At 50.7% G+C, this 22,189-nt stretch overlaps 4 protein-coding genes across 4 annotated transcripts; 2 read left to right on the top strand and 2 right to left on the bottom strand.

The window, feature by feature from the left end:
- Positions 1 to 66: 66 nt before the first annotated feature.
- On the bottom strand, positions 67 to 18,414 carry LOC147240276 (uncharacterized). The gene is made up of 6 exons (XM_086194319.1): positions 18,130 to 18,414; positions 16,777 to 17,600; positions 16,432 to 16,434; positions 4,505 to 4,912; positions 3,037 to 3,454; positions 67 to 2,334 (listed from the first exon to the last, which is right to left on the bottom strand). The coding sequence occupies exons 1-6, from the start codon at positions 18,302 to 18,304 to the stop codon at positions 317 to 319; spliced, it is 3,846 nt and encodes a 1,281-aa protein (XP_086050445.1). The 5' UTR covers positions 18,305 to 18,414; the 3' UTR covers positions 67 to 316.
- Positions 7,439 to 11,694, top strand: dnai2b (dynein, axonemal, intermediate chain 2b). Its single transcript, XM_086193365.1, has 12 exons — positions 7,439 to 7,689; positions 8,081 to 8,242; positions 8,353 to 8,474; positions 8,614 to 8,756; positions 8,824 to 8,937; positions 9,020 to 9,159; positions 9,229 to 9,351; positions 9,694 to 9,917; positions 10,022 to 10,157; positions 10,234 to 10,380; positions 10,566 to 10,793; positions 11,086 to 11,694. The coding sequence occupies exons 1-12, from the start codon at positions 7,507 to 7,509 to the stop codon at positions 11,149 to 11,151; spliced, it is 1,788 nt and encodes a 595-aa protein (XP_086049491.1). The 5' UTR covers positions 7,439 to 7,506; the 3' UTR covers positions 11,152 to 11,694.
- On the top strand, positions 11,990 to 16,817 carry LOC147240277 (uncharacterized). Its single transcript, XM_086193360.1, has 2 exons — positions 11,990 to 12,319; positions 13,292 to 16,817. The coding sequence occupies exons 1-2, from the start codon at positions 12,064 to 12,066 to the stop codon at positions 14,872 to 14,874; spliced, it is 1,839 nt and encodes a 612-aa protein (XP_086049486.1). The 5' UTR covers positions 11,990 to 12,063; the 3' UTR covers positions 14,875 to 16,817.
- Positions 18,415 to 18,904: 490 nt separating the features above from the next.
- Positions 18,905 to 21,532, bottom strand: LOC147240275 (uncharacterized). The gene is made up of 2 exons (XM_086193422.1): positions 21,247 to 21,532; positions 18,905 to 20,735 (listed from the first exon to the last, which is right to left on the bottom strand). The coding sequence occupies exons 1-2, from the start codon at positions 21,530 to 21,532 to the stop codon at positions 19,714 to 19,716; spliced, it is 1,308 nt and encodes a 435-aa protein (XP_086049548.1). The 3' UTR covers positions 18,905 to 19,713.
- Positions 21,533 to 22,189: the final 657 nt, after the last annotated feature.

Genomic DNA, 22,189 nt, shown 5'->3' with positions numbered 1-22,189 from the left:
CCTGAAGCGTCTTGTCGTGTATTTATTTATTGTCAAGAATTAATGTAACAAGGACGACCCCCCCCCCCCGTATGTTACATTACAGGGTTTATTCAAAAAGTTTCAGTGGAAAGTATTTTATTTCATCTGTAAAAAAAGTGCAGTCACGTGACAGTCTCACCTGATCATGACTGGTGCATAACCTGAGCCAATGTGTTCAGAAGTCCCACCAAATGTGGCCACAACTTAGAGCCTGAGATCAGGGCAAACTAAATCCACCTGTAGTCTTGGACATCACTCATATGTTGAGACATCTTTACAAATTACACAGCAACAGTTACAGGTCCATCTGCAGAATGTTCTGGCTCCTGATCGGTTCAGGGGCGAGCCGGCCTTCCTGGTGCACCTTCATGTGGACGTCACATGAGCGTTTCTCCTGGTAGCTCTTCCCACAGATGCAGCAGCTGAATGGCTTCTCTCCGCTGTGCGTCAGCAAGTGCTTCTTCAGGTCGTTCCTGGTGACGAAGGCCTTCCAGCACCGCTCGCAGCTAAAGGCACGCTCCTTCCTGTGGAACCGCAGGTGAGTCTCCAGGTATCCTTTGGTGCTGAAGCTCTTCCCGCAGACGCTGCAGCTGAACGGCTTCTCGCCACTGTGCGTCAGCAAGTGAGCATTCAGCCCTCCGACCTGCCTGAAAGCTTTCCCACACACGCGGCACAGGAAAGGTTTCTCGCCCGTGTGGATCCTTTTGTGGACCTCCAGGACATGGACAGATGCCAGGCTCTTCCCGCAGGTCTCGCAGGAGACACGGTGGGCGGGTTTGTCGCTGGTATGCTTCCTGATATGCGTTGTCAGGGCGCTACTGTCGATGAACAACTTCCCGCAGAACTCACAGATGTATGGTCGCTCCCCACTGTGGATCTTTTTGTGACGCCGCAGGGCCCCGGGCCGTGGGAAGGTTTTACTGCAGACAGTGCAGTGGTACGGCTTGACACCTGTGTGACTTCTCATGTGTGTCTCAATGTTCTGAAAAGTTTTACCGCAGATGTGACAGATTTTACCGATGTCCCGGTGAGTTTTGAGGTGGTCAGATAATGTCTCGCACGGCAATGAATGCTTACCGCAGACGCCACAGGTGGACTCAAGTGAGTGGTTTTCAGCATGTTTCCTTAAAGTGCCTTTACTCTGAAAAGATTCGCCACAGACTTTGCAACAGTGAGATGCCACTCGAGCAGCAGGACTGTTTTCCATCTTGGAGTTCAGCCTTAGAGAGTCTGGAACCAGCGTGTCATCCTCATGACTCCTGCTATGAGTCCTCAGGGCGCTGCTCTCGATGAAGGCCTTCCCACACTGCTGGCAGGTGTAAGGTCGCTCCCCCATGTGGATCTTCTTGTGGCGCCGCAGTGCGCCAGCGCGGGGGAAGCGTTTGTTGCAGACTGAGCAGTGGTATGGTTTAATGCCCATGTGGCTTCGCATATGCATCTCCATGTTCTGGAAACTTTTCCCGCATATGCTACAGGTCCCACCAGTCTTTCGGTGAGTCTGCAGGTGAGTCAGCAGGTCATCGCATGACTCCGCCTGATGACCACAGACACCACAGACGCTCAGAGATGCCCTACAGTGGGCTTCAGCGTGTTTCCGTAAGAATCCCCGGCTGTGGAAGGAATCACCACAGACTCTACACACCAGTGAGGCGGACTGAGATGACATCTTTGATGTCTCCAGCTGAGCAACCTGGGTGCTACAGTCTCCATCCTCCTGGGCTCGAGTTGGCAGGTGATCCCGAAGTGTCGCTTGGTCGCTGTCCAGGGGCGTCCTGCTGTGGATCCTCTTGTGTCGCCGGAGCGCACCGGCTCGAGGGAAGCTCTTGCTGCAGTTGTCACAGCTGAAAGGTTTGATTCCCGTGTGACTCCTCATGTGTGTCTCCATGTTCTGGAACATCTTCCCACAAACTGCACATGTCTCACCCTGGCTGGCGATAGCTCTGTGAGACCTGAGGTGACCAAACAAACTGTCTGAGGAGTCAAACTGTCGTCCGCAGACGCCGCAGAGACGCTCCTGGTTGTCTGAGTGGTTCTCTGCATGCTTCACTAAGTTCCTTTGATGGCAGAAAGTTTTCTTACAAATGGCACAGCAGCCAGCCGCCAGAGGGTCCGATGAGACCAGGCCTGGGGTTCTCTGTCTGTCAGACTGCTGTCCCCCTGTCCCTGTTACTGCTTTATCACTGGAGGAGCCGTTGCTTCCCTGCCAGTCCTCCTTACTGTCAGGGCGGGAAGAGCAGAGCGTGGCTGAGGAGACCAGGTCCAACTTGGTGAGCTCAGGTGCTCTTTCATCAGCTGTCTTGAGAGTTGATGAGTCTACAGGAGAAAACATTTTACATGTTCAAACTCTTACAATGGTTAGTTGAAGGAACCTTCACCGGTGGACACCTGACTGTCTGGGTGTGACGGAACAGAACCGGGTCTGCTGATGCAACGGGTTGCTCCTCATAAACGCTGTTCACTTGAAGGAAGGCAGATAATGACTAAGGATGAGCCACACCTGTGTGTGTGTGTGTGTGTGTGTGTGTGTGTGGGGGGGGGGTGATATCAGCAGCTTTCAAGTCCTCAGTCCTGGCGTCGGAATGGAATGACTTATGTTCTAATCTTAACTCCGGTGATTCCTCACTGGAACTTCCTGACTTCCTTCGTGCACTGACAGTTCCTTCATTTGATCGCGTGAATGTTGTCCACTCTGACATCTGAAAGTGAAAAGTGCCCGACCAGTAAAGTTGGATTGATTCATGAATAAAGCAGGTTAGCTGACTCCGGTCTCCCCTAAATTTGTTCATATATTCAATATTTTATTTTCTCATTTCCTTTCTTGGTCAATTTCTTGTCGGAGACGTCACACTGACGTTTCTGACCCTAAACTAAACGGTTGCGTGATGCTGAATAGTGAAACCAGACTGTTTTCCGAGTCGTGGAGAGGTTCTGTTCTGCCCGGTTGTCTAGCAACAGCCCGCCGATGTGGCTGCATGTTGACGGGCTGCAGGGGAACGCGGCGGAATCCGAACTCACCTGCACGCTTCAGTCGGACAACCGGGCTCAGCACGGCCTCCAACAGCCGGTTCTGCCCCTCCATCTGCCGCCGTTGCCACTCCAGCTCCCGCTCTAGCAGCCCAACGATCCGCTCAGCAGCCGCAGCCAGCAGCTCGGTGAGCGGCTGCAGCAGGCGGCCCCCGGGGCGTCCGTCCCGCTCCTTCAGCAGACCGAGAATCTCTTCCCCGACCCGGCGAAGCTGTTCCGACACGGAGTCCGTCAGGGCCTGGAGCCCACAGCGCGGCGGGCCCTCGGACAGAAGCATCCAGGAGAGCCTCATTTTCCACAAGCAGCAGGGAGAATCGTCTGCTCCTTCCAGGTGAACGAGTTCTGACCTACGACGGAGACGGAGAGTCGCCGCCTGCTGGACGGAGTGAAACATTGACACTGGGTTCCATCACCTGCTACAGAAGCCTGCGCAAGCACGTCACAAGGTTCCTAAGATTGATGATCTGTAAATGACAAATGAAGGCATGAAGACGGTCTGCAGGTGGGACCCTGAAGCTCAGAGGACGGACGCCCCCCTCCCTCAGTTTCTCCATCAGAACTCGAACGACTACCGTTTGTGTTTCCAGGTTAAGAAAATCACACATTTATCTGTGTTGCATTCACCACGAAGTGATTGAAAACTGCTGTCAACAGAAACTGATTGTCACTGAAGGAAACGCATCAAAATCACTAAATATTGACTCAACTGCAATGTCCCATTGCAGCGGCGTCCAAAAAAATGAACTGAAACCTTGTGTGGAGACAGTGAAATGGACTCGTGGCGTCTTGCCCTGACTGACCCATTTATTGATTTAGCAAAAACAAACAAGAAGAAGCTTGAGAAAACCCCCACTGTAGCAACTACACCACCAAGTGTGTTTCTCCATGAAACGCGTCGACACGATGGCGCAGTGCCGCTGGCTTTCATTCATCAAAAATCTCCTTTCCAAGTCATTTGTGATGAATTTAAATGAACTCGGGAACTTTTGCTGTAGAAAACACACACAGACGTGTCACACACTCTTGGTTGTTTGTTTTTTTTAAGGGGGAAAAACGTCCAGCCTTCGGCTCCTAACAACCTGTGGACATCTGCAGAAATGTTGGACTGATTGTACTGTAACGACTGACGGTGGTAGAACTGGACTCTGACCGAGGGGGGGTCCCAATGACCACCTCGCTATGACCCTATCGTGACCTTTCAGACAGCGTCAACAAGATCTGAAACACTGGACGCATCAAAGGTGTTGGTATTAGAGGGCGGGCGTTTAGGGACAAGTGGACCTGAATGAATCACATCCAACTAACAGAGCACCAGAAGACGTTACATGTTCAGTGCCGCCTCACAGGTTGCACCTCGGCTCCTATGCATCCACTGCCCCCCCCCCCCCCCCCCATTCCTGCGCAGTCTCAGTCCCCTGCTGGTGAAAAGCTCGTAAGATAGAAACCCAATGTCTGCCTATAGCTGGGCAAAGTAGGACGCGTCTGGTTCCTGTGGCGTCCCCTCCCTCGCCATGTGGGCCTTGAGGTGTCCGTTGAGTGAGCGCTTAGCCTGGAAGCTCTTGCCACAGACATTGCAGCTGTAGGGTTTCTCTCCAGTGTGGATCAAGATGTGTCTCTTCAGGTCCACATCCTGCATGAAGCCTTTGCCACACACCTGACAGAGGAAACGCCGCTCCTTGTTGTGGAAACGGACGTGCGTATCCAGCGTCTGCTTCTGAGTGAAACCCTTCCCACAGAGGCTGCAGAAGAAGGCGCGCTCACCTGTGTGGATCTTCACATGGGTCTTAAGGTTGCCACTCTGGTTGAAGGCCTTCCCACAGAAGCTGCAGCTGAAGGGTTTCTCTCCAGTGTGGATCCTCATGTGCATCTGCAGCGCCGCCAGTGCTGGAAAGCCCTTCCCACACACGTGGCAGGTGTTGCTGAGCTCCCGGTGAGAGCGCAGGTGAGCAGCGAGGCTGTCAGCAGACTCATACTGGTGCCCGCAGAGTCCGCAGCAGCAGTTGGGGTCCTGCAGGTGAATCCCCACGTGCTTCACCAAGAAGCTCCGCCTGTCAAACACGTCACTGCAAACCTTGCAGCGGTAGGATGGTGCTGTGCTGCGGCGTCTCTTAGACTTGCCCCCCGCATCTTTCTGGTGACTCACCATGTGTTTGTGCAGGGCTCGCTTCTTACGAAACTCTTGCCCGCAGTCCGCGCAGGCGTGCATTCCCTCGCTGCTGTGCTCCTGCATGTGCCGCTCTAGAGAGGTCATATGACAGAAGGCACGTTTGCATTGCTGACACTGGAAAGGTTTCTCTGTGGTGTGCACCTGCATGTGTGATGTCATGTTGCCCTTTTGGCTGAACTTCTTGCCGCAGACTTCACAGCTGTAGGGTTTCAGTCCAGTGTGCAGCCGCTGGTGCAGCTCCTGCGCGGGGATGGACTGGAAGGTTTTCCCGCAGAAGGAGCACGTCCGGCTCGTCTCCTGGTGATGGCGCAAGTGGGCAGTCAGGCTATCTGCTGAGTCTAAACGCTCGCCACAGAAGCCACAGCGCCCATCTGGGTCATTGGCGCAGACCTTCAGGACATGTTGGAGAAGGAAGCCTTTGCCCTGCAGTGTTCGCCCACACACATGACACCAGAAGCTCGCTGCCGCAAACGGCCTCCTAATACCGAGAGAGGGTCGTCCTCTCTTCTTCTTCCGCAACAGTCTGACAGTGTGCGAGCGAAGTTCTGCGGTCCAGTTGCCATCCTGGTCGCTGTCATTGTGAGGGAGCCAACCGCCTGGTGAGTCCAGCTGATGGACGGCGGGAGAGGGGCAGCAAGGGGTCTTCTGGCCGTTGTCCTCCTCTGGTTCAGTCTGTGCCGGAGCAGGACTGACTGGATGCGTGACAACTGGCGGCTTCAGGAAGTCTGAGGAGAAACACATCGACACTTTGACGGAGTCTGACATCATTTACAAACCCTCTAGAGCAGGGGTGTCAAACTGATCCAGTAAGGGCCGGTGTGGCTGCAGGTTTTCATTCCAACCAAGCAAAAGCAACACCTGATCCAAGAAATGAGCTGTGAGGACACAGCTTGATTGATTTAAATTGATTCAGGTGTTGTTTTCGCTTGGTTGGAATGAAAACCTGCAGCCACACCGGCCCTGACTGGATCAGTTTGACACCCCTGCTCTAGAGCCTCCTCCAGTAGAATCCACTGACACTTTGATTTGGGGAAAAACAAAACATTCCTGGTGAGTCAGGTGAACGTAGCAGCTGGTGGTCTGATGAGGACGCGGATTACACCGGATTAACGGCCTGTGACCTGAATTTATGATGTCATTGACGGAAGTGAGTTTAACGATGGTGCAGAATCGTTAAACGTCACGTTAAAGAAGACCTCTGAAGAGCGAATGATTGACATGTTCGGGATGTGACTGAAACACGTGTTATTTAGAGTGGACGAGCTGTTTGACTCCCAGAGCTGCGGAGTGACGTGACATGTTCACAGTACTGTCACTGGCTGTAAAAAGCTGGATGCTAGCCACCCCTGCTAGCCCATGCTAGCTAGCATTAGCATGCTCTCCCCAGTCCGGTGTGCGGGACCGACCTGCTCTGTGCAGCCTGACTTCGGGCTTCAGCACGGCATCCAGCAGCCTCCTCTGGCGGCAGATCTCCCGCTCTGACCGCTCAACTCTGTCTTCGTACTCCGCCACGGTTTCCTCCAGCAGGGCGACGATCTGCTCCGCAGCCGCCGTTAGCCGCTCGGTGAGCAGCGCTCTCAGCACCGGGACTTCAGCCGCTTCTTCTCCTTTTTGCAGCTGCAGCAGGAAGTCTTCAGCGGCGGCGAGGATCCGCTCATGGACCGACACCCGCAGCAGCTGCACGGCGCACATGGTGACGCTCCTCTACACTTTCAGCCCTGCAGAGAACTGAAGGAGCCAGCAGGGAGGCGAACACACACACACACACACACACACACACACACACACACACACACACACACACACACACACACACACACACACACGCCGAGGTCCGCGGCGACCGCAGGAAGCACAGAGGAAGAGCAGCGACCCCTGCTGGACGGGAAGAGAAAGATCCTCCCGACTCGGGAGCAGCAGCATGAGGCTCATGAACGAGGGTGAACGCTGCCAACCGACATCAGCAGCAGGTTTCCTGCCTCAGGCTCCGCTGTGTGTGCTGGAACACGCGAAACTGAGTTTTAATCCAAACTCATTTAAAACAGATTAAGCGAACCTCATCAGCGTCTTCAGTTTCATTTGTAAGGTAGAATGATGCTATTTGTCACCTAGAAATGACGCGGAGATGTTCCGAGCTGTGGCTCTCAGCAGGTTGACGTCGTTTGAGCGTTGCTAGGTTACAGCAGACGCTTCCTCTTCCACGGCGTTGCTAGGTGACGGTAAACAGCGCTCCAGCGCGACCGTTTTCACAAGTTTGGTGTTTTCGGGGAGATCGGGCGGTGACCGTGGGAGAGATGGAGGTCGTCCATGTTTACACGAAGCCCCGAAGAGACTTTGGCCGCCAGACCCTCTTTTCGGACAGGCCAGCGGAGCTACTGGTGGACGTCCCCCCGGAACCGAGCCTGGCACTGCAGTTCATCCCCCTAACCAGCCGTGACCAGGCGGTGCAAGTCGGACATGATACGTCAGAGCACCAGGTGAGTGCGTCTGACACGTGACCCAACGTCACACATCTACGACAGTGGTCGGGCAAAGCTGCAAGCCCAACGAGTGGTAAAGGTGTGGTCTGGGACTCCCTGGGGGTCCTGTGAGGACTGTAAAATCATCCTCATACACTACGTGGAAAACGCTGCTTCCTGCCACTGAGTTAATAAATAAACCTGGCAAATGGGCTCCTGTGTGATTTGGGGATCCTGGGAAACTCGCTGCCTCGCAGGGTAACCAGCTGCCCGCAGCGGTTGAGGTCCAGTTCGATATACAATAATATCGAGAACATCACGGCAAACTGACATTGTTCTTTTCAACTGGTGTGTCTGAAGGTTCCACTTGTGAACCAGATGCTCAGCTGGGTCAGGTGTTTCCCTGCAGGTGAACACAGAACGCTTTGAGTCGCACAGTCAAGGGATGAACCACGTGGAGGGGGGTTGGCCCAAGGATGTCAACCCCCAGGAGATGGAACAGACCATTCGCTTCCGAAAGAAGGTGGAGAAAGACGAGAGCTACATCAACAGCATCCTGCAGCTGGGCAGCGTAAGATCTCCTTTGCCCCCCTTCACCTGCTAAAGTGGTCATAACGTAGCAGTTGTGAGGTCATCAGGCACTATGTGATGTCATCTATTCTAATGTAATCTGTGGTCCAGGCTATGGAACACTGCATCAAACAGAACAACGCTGTGGACATCTATCAGGAGTACTTTGAGGATGAGGAGGAGGTGGAGGAGAGTGAGGAACCGCCATTCGCCAAGACCATCAACGTGTTCAGGTACCTCAGGAGCCAGTCCTCTTAGGAGAAGGGCAACCTCAGTTTTCTCTTGGCACCAGTTCTCGGTGTAGATCTGCATAAACCTGAGCTGCCCTCTGCTGGTGAGAGTCTGGTTATAAACAAGCCCATGTCTCTGCAGGGATCCGAACCAGGTGAGGCGAACTGTCGCGGGTTTGTCCTGGCATCCCGATGGTGGCAGGAAGCTGGCAGCCGCCTACTCCTGCCTTGAGTTCCAGAAAGCCCCCACAGACATGAGCCTGGACTCGTATATCTGGGACATCGGTGGGTGACGGTCTTTGAGACCCTCAGGTAGACAGAGACAGTCAGAAATCACGTGTTTGTATTTCAGAGAACCCAAACAGACCTGAGATGACTCTGACGCCGACGTCTGCACTTGTCTGTCTGGACTACAACCCTAAAGACCCTCATACTCTAGTGGGCGGCGGCTACAATGGACAGATTGGTGGGTTCCGGTGATGGATGCATTCAGGGGTCACTTCCTGTCTTCCACAAGGTTCATCACATCCTGTATGTCCTCATTTCAGCCTACTGGGACACACGAAGAGGCAGCCAGCCACTGGAGGTTTCCTCTTTAGAGCAGAGTCACAGAGACCCGGTGTACAAGGTCATCTGGCTGCAGTCCAAGACCGGGACAGACATCTTCTCCACCTCCACTGACGGACAGGTAGTGAGACAAACAGATGTGTAGAAGAACAGACGTGTTCAGCATGACCAACTGAGGTATCTCCTCCAGGTTCTGTGGTGGGATATACGCAGGCTAAGTGAGCCCACGGAACGTCTGGTTCTGGACCCTGGGAGGGAGGGTAACTTGGAACGCGCTTTAGGAGCCATTTCTCTCGAGTTTGAAGCCACCATGGTGAGTGTCTCTCCTATGACAGCACCCAATCAGAGGACAGAAGCCGGCCGTCTCATCTTCACAGGGCCAACCAGCTGCTTCCCATGTTTATGCTAACACAAGCTAAAAAGTTTCCAGTTGTTGCACAGTGCTTAGTCAACTTGCTTGATTTTGCCAGTCTTCATGCTAAGCTAACAAACTAGCTGTTTTCAATATTGATGGTAAGCTAACCAGCTAGCTGTCTCCAGTCTTGTTAAGCTAAACGAGTGCACTCTAGCTGCATGTTTACAATCCAGATTTGACAGTAGTGGGTGTGTCCAAGATGTTCAACTGTCCCTTTAAGAGTCGTCTTGTGTCCTCTAGCCAACCAAGTTCATGGTGGGGACAGAACAAGGCCTGATCGTGTCCTGTAACAGGAAGGCAAAGACCCCAGGTGAGAAAATCGTCTGCACATATAGTGGACACCACGGACCAATCTACGCTTTGCAGAGGAACCCGTTCTTCCCCAAAAACTTCCTGACGGTGGGGGACTGGACAGCCCGCATCTGGTCTGAGGACATCAAGGACTCATCCATCATGTGGACCAAGTAATTTGTTTGTTAGCATCTGATTTGATGTGCTGCTGTCTCAGCCCGTCCTTCTCTGCTGCTCCTTCATGGTGTTTCTGATCTGGGGTTTTTGCTTCGACCAGCTACCAGATGTCGTACCTGACAGATGCGTCCTGGAGTCCTGTCAGACCTTCTGTCTTCTTCACTGTGAAAACGGACGGGGTGCTGGACGTGTGGGACGTCTTGTTCAAACAGAGTGACCCCACACTGAGTGTCAAGGTGATCTGATGTCCTTATTTAGTTTGCAAACGCGCGTCCTGCTGGAATCAACCTGTTGACTGTTTCTTGTGTTCAGGTGTGTGATGAGGCGCTCTACAGCCTCCGCGTGCAGGAGAGTGGACGCCTGGTGGCATGCGGCTCTAAGCAGGGCGCCGCCACCCTGCTGGAGGTCTGCGCTGGACTGTCCAGCCTGCAGAAGAATGAGAAGAGTCTTCTTGCTGAGGTGAGACTCGAGCAGACCCACCACGAGGTGAAGCCACACAAGTCAACAGGTCTCATCTACTTGCAAATATATTCGCCATGCGGAAAACAGGAGCCACTCATGAAATCAGGCAACGGATCTCTGCGGGTCCTTAGGACCACCTGACACCACCGGCTGATGCAGCACCACTGGATGTTTGTGTGCAGATGTTGGAGCGAGAGACGAAGCGAGAGAAGATTCTGGAGGCTCGTCAGAAGGAGATCCGCTTGAAGGAGAGGAGTCGCTCCGAGCAGAGTCGGGAGGACGAGGCGGGACGAGACCCCGACGGACACGAAAGTCCTGATCAGCTGATCGCCAGAGCCGAAATGGACTTCTTCAGCATTGTGGAGGCAGAGCAGAGGAGGAGGAGGGAGAGGAAGGAGGAGAGTCAACGGGTAGGAGGCTGACCAAAAAGATCCCCACCATAGAAACAATGCGACATGAAAAGAGTTGCAGTATTTTGGTTTTGATTGACACACAATAGAATCTTGTTAAAGCCACAGCCAACGGCTGGTTAGCATTGAAGGCTGATTGCCTGGCAACCAGACCTGGACAAGGACACTGCAGGACTAAAGGGCTGTGATGCAGCAAGGCTTAGTCTTGTCTTTATGCTAAGCTAATTGTAGCTAACTTGGTGCAGGTGACTAGCTACATCAAGCAGACTGACGATGGCACCTCTTTTTTCAGGAAAATGGCCACTGTGGAGAAAAAGAGGAAGCAGAAACTGGAACATCTGATGAACGGAAGGAGTGAATGTGGTCTTTGTGTGTCCCTTTTCCCATTTGTCTCATTTTGTCCGTTTGAATCAAACTCTGGTCTGTTTACTCTCTTGGTTTGGTTCCTGGGAGCGTTTGTCAACACCTCAGTACGGCATCCTGGAAGTCAAGTCGTCCTTCACCTGCTCGCAAAACCCAAGTGACGTCCGGCCGATGAACCGGCGACGGCTCTCAGTGGGGTTTTGTTGATACCTTTAGATGCGCTTGACAGTTTGCTTACCGACTTAAGAGGGACGCGTGTAACGGAGGCCGGCGGGTCGCGATGTGCCGTAGGTGAACTTCGTTAACCAGGCCACAGAGGGAGAGGTGCCCCCAGCAAACAGGACAGCCTGCAGTGATTTCACACTTCTAAATTGTCTCAGGGATCTGACGACTCGGCACAAGTCAACTCACGAGCAACAACAACTGGTAAAGAGCGGCAGCTGTTGGAGCGGTTGATTCAAACCCATGAAGACATGATGGAGCTGCAATCTACAGTTTTGTGTCTAAACTTCTTAACCACGAATGCCCTCAAAACGTGTTTAAAAAATAACAAGAAATGTAGGCGTTCTCAAAAAGTTGGCTCCATTTGCTGTCCCTCCCCGCAATCCTTTGATATTTGAATGTTCAGTGTCTCTAAGTGTCCTGTCTGAATTAAAGAAGAAACCTCTGACTGCATCTTCAGTCAACACTGAAACAGAACAACAAAAACACCTGATGTTTTTCTAAACGCCGTTGGTTTCAAGTTGGAAACAAACGCAACAACCCACGTCGGCAAGTTCCTGGATGAACGATCCTGGAAGCACGTAGCCGCGTCGGCGTCTTTACGCGATGACGTTGAGATGGGACCCCGGAAGTCGCCGCATTGTTTACATTCCTCTGCTCTTTGTTCGTTGGTAATTGGGTCAAAATGTCCAAAAAACGGTCCAAAAGCTGCGAGCAGCGGAAGTTGCAGGCGGTGGTCGAGCAGCAGCTGGCGGCGGCCGCGGAGCACATCTGCTGGCTGCTAGAGGAGCGCCGACCCGCGGACGTGGAGGCGCTGAAGAAGCTGGTGGCCGAGCGGATCACCGCCGTGGTGGAGCTCATCTTCAACGTGTTCCAGGCGAGCAGCGCGGCCGGCGGAGCGGCGCGGGAGCCCGGCGAGACCCTGAGAGCTGAAACAGGGGGTCAGTGTTCGGAGGAAACTCCCATCGAAGCCTTTCCTGTCCCCCACGGGAGCTTTCAGTCTCATCTATCAGCCACTCAGCTAGTCGGCTTATCTGCAGCAGCTTAGAAGGCTCAGCGCTTCAGTGAGGCAAAAACAAAACTACAAAACACAGTAGATTCAAAACTTTATTAATCACCATAACGAAATCGTCCCAGAAAATAAAACAAACGAAACTGAAACTGTTAGAAAACAGAACGTAAACGGAATCAGGAACGTGGCTGTAATGGTGGGAACCCGCGACCTTTCACCCCGGACGTCGTTCGAAGAGTCAGAAAATGAACAGCTGGAGCCACGTGAGGACCGCCAGCGAGTCAACTAGACGACGTAACTCCCAGGACCCGAGCGTCCTAACCTCTAAGTGGACCCACTGATGGCACTGACCGTTACCTTCTCAAGGTGACGGTGTTGATGGAGGTTATTGTGGTGTTGGGGCGCCGCCTAGTGGACAGTTGGGCCCGTCAAAGACCTTCTGGATGACGTTCATGAGCCTTTACTGAAAACTAAACATCAATATGTCTAGATTTTATTTTTATCTTCTCTCTACTGAGGGCATTGGCAAAAATCCTTGTCTCCTCCAGGAACTGAAACTCACAGCTGAACCTCAGAATTGAGGTCGTTGTGTTGATGTGAGGAAAGCTTAGGGGCGCGATGCTGCACCTTTGAGGCAGCGTTTTCAATTAAAAGGTGAATGATGACACAGGACTTACGATTACAGCCTCCACTGTAATATCAGCCGGTAGATCTTGAATAGGAGAACAGTCAAAGGGGCTGCCATAAACAAGGATTATTATCTGGTTAATGTGTTGTTATTTTTTGTTCCTCTTTAAATCTGCTGGTATTTAGTATTAGTATTTCACAGCTGTACAGCGGTTGTGATAATCAGGAGCAGTTCAGGAGACTTACAAGCTACTTTATGTGATCTTCTCTGCAGAGTCATGTTTGTCGGTCTCTCTGGACCAGCATCCGACAGAGCCGCGGCCCTGCACGTCATCCCAACCGGAAGATGTTTCAGAGCCTGATTTTCAGCCTCCTTCTCCAGACGATGTGGCCACCGAGGAGGAAGAGGATGAGAACTACAGAGAGACCATGTGTCACCACTGCAGAGTGTGCGGGAAAGCCTTCGACAGAAAAGGTTTTTTGATGAAACATGTGGAGAAGCATTTGAAAGAGCCGGAGTATCTGTGCGGTCTCTGTGGTGAGTATCTGGATTCCAGCGACAATCTGAGGCTCCACCTTCAGAAACACCGCGACACCAGCAGGACCTGTGACATATGTGGTAAGAAGTTCCCGTCCATCCGGGCGCAGGAGACGCACCTGCGCTTGCACACTGGGGAAAAGCCCTTCAGGTGCCACTTTTGCGGGAAAGGCTTCAACCAGAAGGGCAACATGGTCACACACATGAGGATCCACGCGGCAGTGAAGCCATTCACGTGCACCGTGTGCCAGAAAGAGTTCAGCCATGCCGGCTCTCTGGAACGGCACATGAAGACTCATGATGGTCAGATGCCATTGAGCTGCCAAGTCTGCGGCAAAGGCTTCAACAAGAGTGCAGAGATGAGGCGACATGTCCGAAGTCACGATGCAGCCACCGACCAGTCCGCCGTCACCAGAAGACACTGCTGCAAGGTGTGCGGCAACTCCTTTCACAATAAAGGCAACTTTTTGCGACACGCAGAAACTCATCTAAACAACCCTGACGGCTGCTGTGGCATCTGTGGAATGCAGCTGGACTCCCCGGAGAATCTGCAGGTCCACATCCAGAGTCACAGAGAAACCAGCCGTGCCTGTGACATTTGTGGCGTCAGCTTCAGGGACATGGAGATCCACATGAGGACACACACTGGCCAGAAACCCTTTAGCTGCAAGGACTGTGGCAAAGACTTCCCCAGGAAGGGCTCTCTGGAGAGACACATGAAGTTACATGCTGGTGAGAGGCCGTACATCTGCGAGTTCTGTGGGAAGACATTTATAGAAAACACAGTTCTGAAGAGGCACATCAAGAGCCACACTGGAGGAAAGCCCCGGATTTACTCCTGCGATGTGTGTGGCAAGAAGTTCACCATGAGCCAGCATCTGGATGTGCACAAAAGGATCCACACCGGTGAGAAGCCGTACACCTGCAGGGTCTGCGGGAAGAACTTCCGCCAGATCGGCAACCTGGACTCACACATGCGGATCCACACAGGCGAGAAGCCGTTTATCTGCAGTCTCTGCGGGAAGCGGTTCCGGCAGAAGGTCTCACTGGAGACGCACGAAAGATTCCACAAGAAGGAGAAGCCGTATGGCTGCCAGCTCTGCAGCAAGAGCTTCGTCCAGAAGATTGACCTGAAGAGACACATGCTGACGCACACCGGTGAGAAACCATACAGCTGCCACGTTTGTGGGAAGAGGTACCAGGAGAAACGCTCAGTGGACTCACACATGAAGGTACACGCTGGGGAGCCTGCTGCTAAAGAGGTGACACCAAACCTCAAACGGCAGGAAGGAGGTCACACAGACTTCATCCAGCTGTGACAGACTGAAGCAAGTGGACTGACTCAACGTCTCCTTGCTCTGGAATGTCGGCATACTGAAATCTTGTCCTAAAAGAATTCCAGTCTACACCTTCTCACCTGCCTCCACCCAAGAAACCTTCAACAACGTGACCATAAAGAGGTTTACACTCTTAAAAACCTGTTTTGGACACCTGAACCTCTGTCGCCATCACAGGGACAAACCCCAGATGTGCTTAGTTCAACCCAGCCAGTCCAGTCACATTCAGGAATAACAGACACACAGCAACAGCAAAGAGAGTTGGGTCTCTATTGAGAGAACAAATGGTGACTGCATTCATGGTTGTTGTGTTAAATACGGTTCTTCAAACTTGTGTCACTGTGTCAAACCTTTGGTGGACATCACGTTGCAGGATTATTGCATCAACAATGGACACAGAAATGCTGACAAAGCAGATTAGGAGGTGTTCCTGTTCCCATCAGGCTCCTGGATACCATAAAGTGGTTACACATGGGAGTGAACCAGATGTCCCTGACTGGTCATCGGGACCTCGCCATCGGGGCCTAATGATGCTCCTTTACAGTTTGAACATTTATTGGAGTCAACAAGCAAGAACAAAAGTCAATGAATGTTTAACTTCTACTGGTCCTGTATGCAGCGCATCCCTGGAACAGGGAACTTCATCAGCCGCCCTCATCTGAGGAATTATTTCACTGTTATCTTTGGTAAACAGTTTGACTTTCAACTCAAAACAGAAAATATGAAGGAAATTCTGGAAACAAATGCAGAATAGCACATAAAAACATGTCTTGTTTGACTTCCTCTCGAGTCTGTAATCAGAAATTATTGATCTCAAATTGAAAATTAAGCTCCAGTTTGTCCAGTCCATAAAACCAATTTTCTTCTTTGCAGCTTCAACAATCTGAGGACCTTCTGCTTCAGCTGGTCCATAAATTTAAAAAACATTGGTTTACACTTTGAAAGACGTTTATTGGATTATTACAGTTCATCAGCTTCACAATAAACAAACACACCAGAAGACAAACATATTTATTATACAGATAAATATGTGGAGCAGAGGCTCATTACTAATCATTAATCAACTACCATGTTTCGTGCTACGATGGACCCCATCAGTCAGGGTCCTGCTCTAGTACTGATAAGAGAATTTACAGAGCAGCACAGGGGTTTTTCTGAAATACATCAGAAGTAGAATTATCGACTTTCTTGAACTGAAGGCACCGCAGCGGAACGAACTCCAGCTGAGCATCACTGCAAACGGCTTTTGTCGGCTTCAAGGCTTCTGAAAGCATTTGAACATTTTCATGAAATGGTAAAACAATTTAATTGGTTTAATTCTTGTCATTGAAAGGGGCTTAATGTCTCTCTTTCTTCCACCATAAAAAAAAATTGCCACAGACCACAACATTGAACATCTATACGCACGTATATTGGAGTAACAAAGTGTGGGAACAAGCCATTGTGTGGCTGCAAAATATTTCTCTCCCACTACGGCCCCTCTGAGGTGACACTCAGCAGGACATTTGACAAAACAGCACTCGACCGGAGTGTTGACACTTTCTTTCCCTGCACTGAAGCTTCCTTCCGTCGTGTTAAAAAAAACCCAAAACAACAACAACCATTTAATCAAAACTTGTGACCAGCATCAGCGAGGGACAGAGATCCTGTCAACGGTAGGAAGATATTGGATGTTTTGCCAAATCTCCAGAAACTCAACATTTGAAGGTGTGAAAGTTGAGTTCACTGCGGGGAGTTGAATTTACCAGCAGTCTGGTTCTGGTGGACCTGTAAGGGGTCACAAACTGCCTGGTGATTCTTGAGTTGATAAAGCCGAGTAAATCTTTCAGCACAAGCAATGCACTTGAAGAGTTTCTCCTTGGTGTGGATCGCCATGTGGGGCACCAAATGTTTTTTCTGTGCAAATCTTTTATCACAAACTGTGCAACTAAATGGTTTCTCCCCTGTATGGATCCTGATGTGCAGCTGTAGTGATGAGTTCTGGTAGAATCTTCGATTACAAAATGGGCATTCAAAAGGTTTCTCTCCTGTATGAATCCTCATGTGAGTTGAAAGAGTTCCACCACAAACAAAACTTTTATTACAAACCGAGCAACTAAAAGGCTTCTCTCCTGTGTGAATTCTCATGTGTATCTTCAGATTCTCTTTGCGACGAAAACGTTTACCACATGTGGAGCAGCTCAAAGAATCGGTGTTGCATCCTGTATCACTTACAGAGTCTAAAGCTGATTGAGTCTCACTGGGTTTGTTCCAGTTTTCACTGTCATCAGACTCCGGTTCAGCCAAGTCTAGAATCTCATCGTCAGTATCAGGGTGTAAAAGGCTGTCTGGGTCCAGGTTGCTGGCTGGTTCTGGTCCTCCACAGTGGTCTCCATCAGCTTCTGTCTTCAGGTGGAGGGTGGAGCTGCTGCTTAGAGGCTCCACCTCTCTGCTCTCCTCAGCTGGACTCTGATGAAGCTGAGAGGACTGAGGTTTCTCTTCATCATCTTCACTCTTCACAGGGACAGGAGGGAATGGCAACTTGCTGATATCAGCCTCCTCCAGGCCTTGAAGCTGCTCTCCCTCCTGACTGGTCCAGAGTTCCTCCTGCTCCTCTTTGATGTGGGGGGGCTCTGGCTGCTCCTGCTCCACCCTGGAGCTCCACTCCTGCTGCTCAGGGGGAACCTCTTCTTGACTCCCCAGCAGCTGCTGCACATCTGCAGGAATCACTGGAACACAGAGAAACACAGAGAAATCACAAGTCATGGTTTGCTCAGAAACCATTACAGATGTCAAATCATTTCCAGGGAGATGAGAAGTTGTCTGATTGTTGCTGCAGTTTTCAGGATAATCAACTGAGACGACAAACTGTGACTCAGAGACAAAAACCTGAGATGAGAGTCCAAACACAGAGCAGAGACCTGCGTGTTACAACGATGAGGGTTGATCCACTGAGATCCTGACTGAGAATGACTGGACTCTTCAAACCTCTGATCTCAGACCAGCAGTCCCAGCCTGCAGGTCTCCTGTTCGTGTCGTGTTTGGCTCCAAGCTGCTAATAACTGCTGCTGACAGCTGCTCGGTGTTGGGCTGCTGCAACTCTCGGGAGCTTCTCGTCTCATCGGCCTGCACTTCAGCAGCAGCTAGCTGCGGCTAACAGGCTGCGTGGGGGAGCTTTAGCCACCGTTAGCTTAGCATGGGTTCCCCGCACCGTCAGCAGAGCAGCAGCGTGTTTCCAACAACAGACAGATGACAAACCTGCGTGTCGCAGCTTTATTTCAGGTGTCAGAACCACATCCAGCAGCTTCCGATGGCGGCGCTCCAGCTCCTCTTCATACTCGGTGATTGTTCTTTCAAAATGTCCAAATATCTCCTCGACGGCCGCGTTCAGCCGCTGGTTGACGAAAAGCTTCAGACTCTGGAGTCTGGACATGTTCTACAGTCAGAGGAGGAAACTGAACACTGGCGCTGCTGCTGATGTTCATCCGCCTCAGACCAGCTGGACGCTCCACTGTGGAGACTACAAGAACATGCGAGCCAACACTTCCGGGTCACATTTCAAAATAAAGGTTCTATTTTTCTTCTCAGAGCTTTGACGCCATCTTGTGGGATTAACTAGCGGCTACTGTCCGCCCAGCTCTCCCTCAGTCCTCCTCACCTCAGGACCAGTTGGACCTCCTGGTCCTCTCATCCCTCCATCTCATCCATGTGATTAACAAGCACCTGTTCTATGGTTCCTGTTTATCTCTGATCTGTTCCAGCTCCTTCACATGAAGTTGAGCATCACTGGTATAATTTGTCTCACTGATAGCAGCGTTTACTCTGTTGACTGGGTACAAATACTGCTGCTGCATCCTCACATTCAAAGTATTAAAAAGTATCGGTGCAACACAGGACGGCTGCTCTGTCCCACCACTGCAAACTAGCAGAAATGAACGCTGGGATCCGAACCCCATCCTGACACGCCAACAACAGCAGGGCAAGCTCAGACGCATTTTACAAAAATATTTTTATTCAGTTTTGATCCCTTCTGACACCTAGAGCACGTGTTTCCATGACAACCAAGTTGTAAAAGTACCACTTAATTTCTGAGTAAGTTAATAAGCTGGATCCCATTGAAGAAAAACTGGTAAGAACATTTGCTTTATTAGACAGTAAATAGGCAGTTAAACATGAATCCGACAGCTTTGGTGCTGATGTGAAATTGAAACACAACAAAAGAATTTGGCCAATTGCTGTTTTTGTTGTTTTGTTGATTTTTATTACTTCCGTTGTGCCAGGATGACAATAAATCACCATGAAACATGATTGAACTATTTCCACTGACCACTGGCAACTGAGTGGGATTTCATTTGCTGGCTGGCTGGTGGTCACGGAGGTGAGTACCACCACCAAACTGAAGCACAGGATCTTGCTTGTTTTTGCTTGTTGCCTTTTGTTTACTCTGAAATGAAATGTTAACCCTTCAGTAAACAACGCTTACATGAAAAGAACATAGAAAAATGCATTGAAACGTATTGCAAAGTTATTTATTGAAACTGTCTGAAGTACTTAAATACAAGAGAATGAGAGTAAATCCTGATGAAATTCTGTTGTTTTAGAAGTCAAGTTCACAGCAATGAACTATCAACTAACAATAAATTAGATGGGGGGGGGGGGGGGCTACCGTGGGTCTAACTCTTTTAGTATTAATCAAGTACTAAATACTGGTCCTCAAAAACTGGTCAGAGTCTTTGATGGCAGCAGGACATTACAGATGGATTTTAGTAGGAAGCTTCATTGTTTTCTCATCTGCCTCAAAACATTTGTTTGTATGAGGAATGTATTCTTGACTGTCTGCTCTTATGTCACGTGACCATGAACAGCTGAGACGCTGGTTCGAAGCTCCGCCTCCTGGTTCTCCTCAAGCTGACGCAGCTGCGACGTCTCACCAACACACTTGTGCCTTTTGAGTTGAATATGTCGAGTGAATCTTTCATTACAAACACTGCATTTGAGTCGTTTCTCCCCAGTGTGGATGGACATGTGGTACATCAGATTTCCCTTCTGTGTAAATCTTTTACTGCAGAAAGAGCAACTGAAAGGTTTCTCCCCTGAATGACAGATCATGTGTTGAGTTAGACTTGCTCGTTGGGAAAAACTTCGACCACAAACGGAGCAACTGAATGGCTTTTCTCCCGAGTGACACCTCATGTGAGTCTTTACATGATGACGCTGAGAAAAACGTTTACCACAAACTGGACAACTAAATGGTTTATCTCCTGAATGACAGGTCATGTGGCTCGTTAAGTGATGACGTTGACGAAAACTTTTACTGCAAACTGAGCAACTAAAGGGTTTCTCTCCTGAGTGACAAGTCATGTGTTCAATCAGGTGATGACGTAGAGGAAAACTTTTATCGCAAACAAGGCAACTGAATGGTTTCTCTCCTGTGTGCGTTTTCATGTGCGTCTTCAAATGTCCACTTTCGGTAAATCGGTTACCACAAACTGAGCAGATGAAAGGTTTCTCCCCCGTGTGGATTCTCAAGTGATTCCGTAATGATCCACTGCAGGAGAAATATTTCATACACACTGAACAGCCAAAAGGTTTTTCTCCTGTATGAACTCTCAAGTGTTCCTGAAGATTTTGCTTGCGACGAAACCTTTTGCTGCACTCAGAGCAGCTGAACGGTCGCTCGTCAGTTTCACTTTTGCGAATTCGATCACTCTTGAGAGACTTCAAACCTTCTCCGGTCTCCTCACAACCATCACCCCTGACGTCAGTCTGAAGTGTGGAACAACTGGAAGTGTGGGAGCTGCTGGCCGGCGGGTCCTGCTGCTCTGGGGGAACCAAGTCTTTACTCAGCAGCAGCTGCTGAATGTCTGACACATCAAGAAACACAATTAATTTGACTCACAGTTCACAATTAACAAGTATGATGTAAGATTTGAAGCTACAAACTCCAGGACCCATTAGACACATGATGCCTTCAAGTGCCAAATAAATATTGTTCTGTACGTTCAACGTTTCAACAGTGAAGCGGAAAAAGCGAAGAGAAATTAGCAAAACAAGTTTGAAGAAGATCTGGCGGGGTGTGATTAAACTGAGGCTTCACTTTTAAACTTCTGGCCAATGTTTGCTCTTCTGTGACAGCCGGTAGAGCACAGAGGTTAAGAAGAGCTGTCAGGTCAGCGGGGTGCAAACACAAAACTTAGTTAGCAAGAGATGTGATGCTAATGCTAACAGGTGCCTTCAAAACAGACGGTTCCCAACAGTCCGGAGTGGAAAGTGTGAGATTCTGCATCGACATAATACGCTGGATGCTAGCTACCCCAGCTAGCCCATGCTAGCTAGCATTAGCATGTTCTCCCCGGTCCGGTGTGCGGGACCGACCTGCTCTGTGCAGCCTGACTTCGGGCTTCAGCACGGCATCCAGCAGCCTCCTCTGGCGGAAGATCTCCCGCTCTGACCGCTCAACTCTGTCTTCGTACTCCGCCACGGTTTCCTCCAGCAGGGCGACGATCTGCTCCGCAGCCGCCGTTAGCCGCTCGGTGAGCAGCGCTCTCAGCACCGGGACTTCAGCCGCTTCTTCTCCTTTTTGCAGCTGCAGCAGGAAGTCTTCGGCGGCGGCGAGGATCCGCTCATGGACCGACACCCGCAGCAGCTGCACGGCGCACATGGTGACGCTCCTCTACACTTTCAGCCCTGCAGAGAACTGAAGGAGCCAGCAGGGAGGCGAACACGAACACACACACACACACACACACACACACACACACACACACACACACACACACACACACACACACACACACACACTCTGACGTCAGCGGCGACAAGAAGTGGAGCAAACAGCGACCTCTTGGGCCGGAGGAGAACGACCTATGATTGATCATAAAAGTATTTTTGATATTTCTGAACTTCTCCTGGTTTCCACTCCTCCGCTCATCAACTCATTGAGCCGTCTTGAGGGCATTTCTTAATTGTGGCTCGACTGTCCTCTGGGATTTCGATGATGGCCTGAAAACATTTTGGTTTACAGAGGTCAAAGGTCAAGGACACTCTGACAGGCACACACCAGAGGCGTACGACTCCAGTAACCTGTTTAAAATGTTGGTCTCATCTTCTTCTTTCACCGCTGCGTCTCAACCGTTTCCCACCAGCTGAGTTTATTACGATGAAACCTCATCGCTGTAGAGTTTCCTGAAGAGGCTCAGACCAGGAGACGAAGGACGACGCCTCCAGTCAGCTGTGATCATGTGACTTAAGCCCAGACACAAAGTCTTCTCCCTGGTGGGTGCTCCGCCCCGACTGACGGCTGGCAAACCCCATAAAA

Source organism: Aulostomus chinensis, chromosome 22 (genome assembly GCF_037954235.1).
Source record: "Aulostomus chinensis isolate RoL2024-O1b breed Wild chromosome 22, RoL_Achi_v1.0, whole genome shotgun sequence".
NCBI lineage: Eukaryota > Metazoa > Chordata > Actinopteri > Syngnathiformes > Aulostomidae > Aulostomus > Aulostomus chinensis.
The sequence above is the reverse complement of the archived record's forward strand: the minus strand, read 5'-3'. Positions and strand labels throughout refer to the sequence as shown.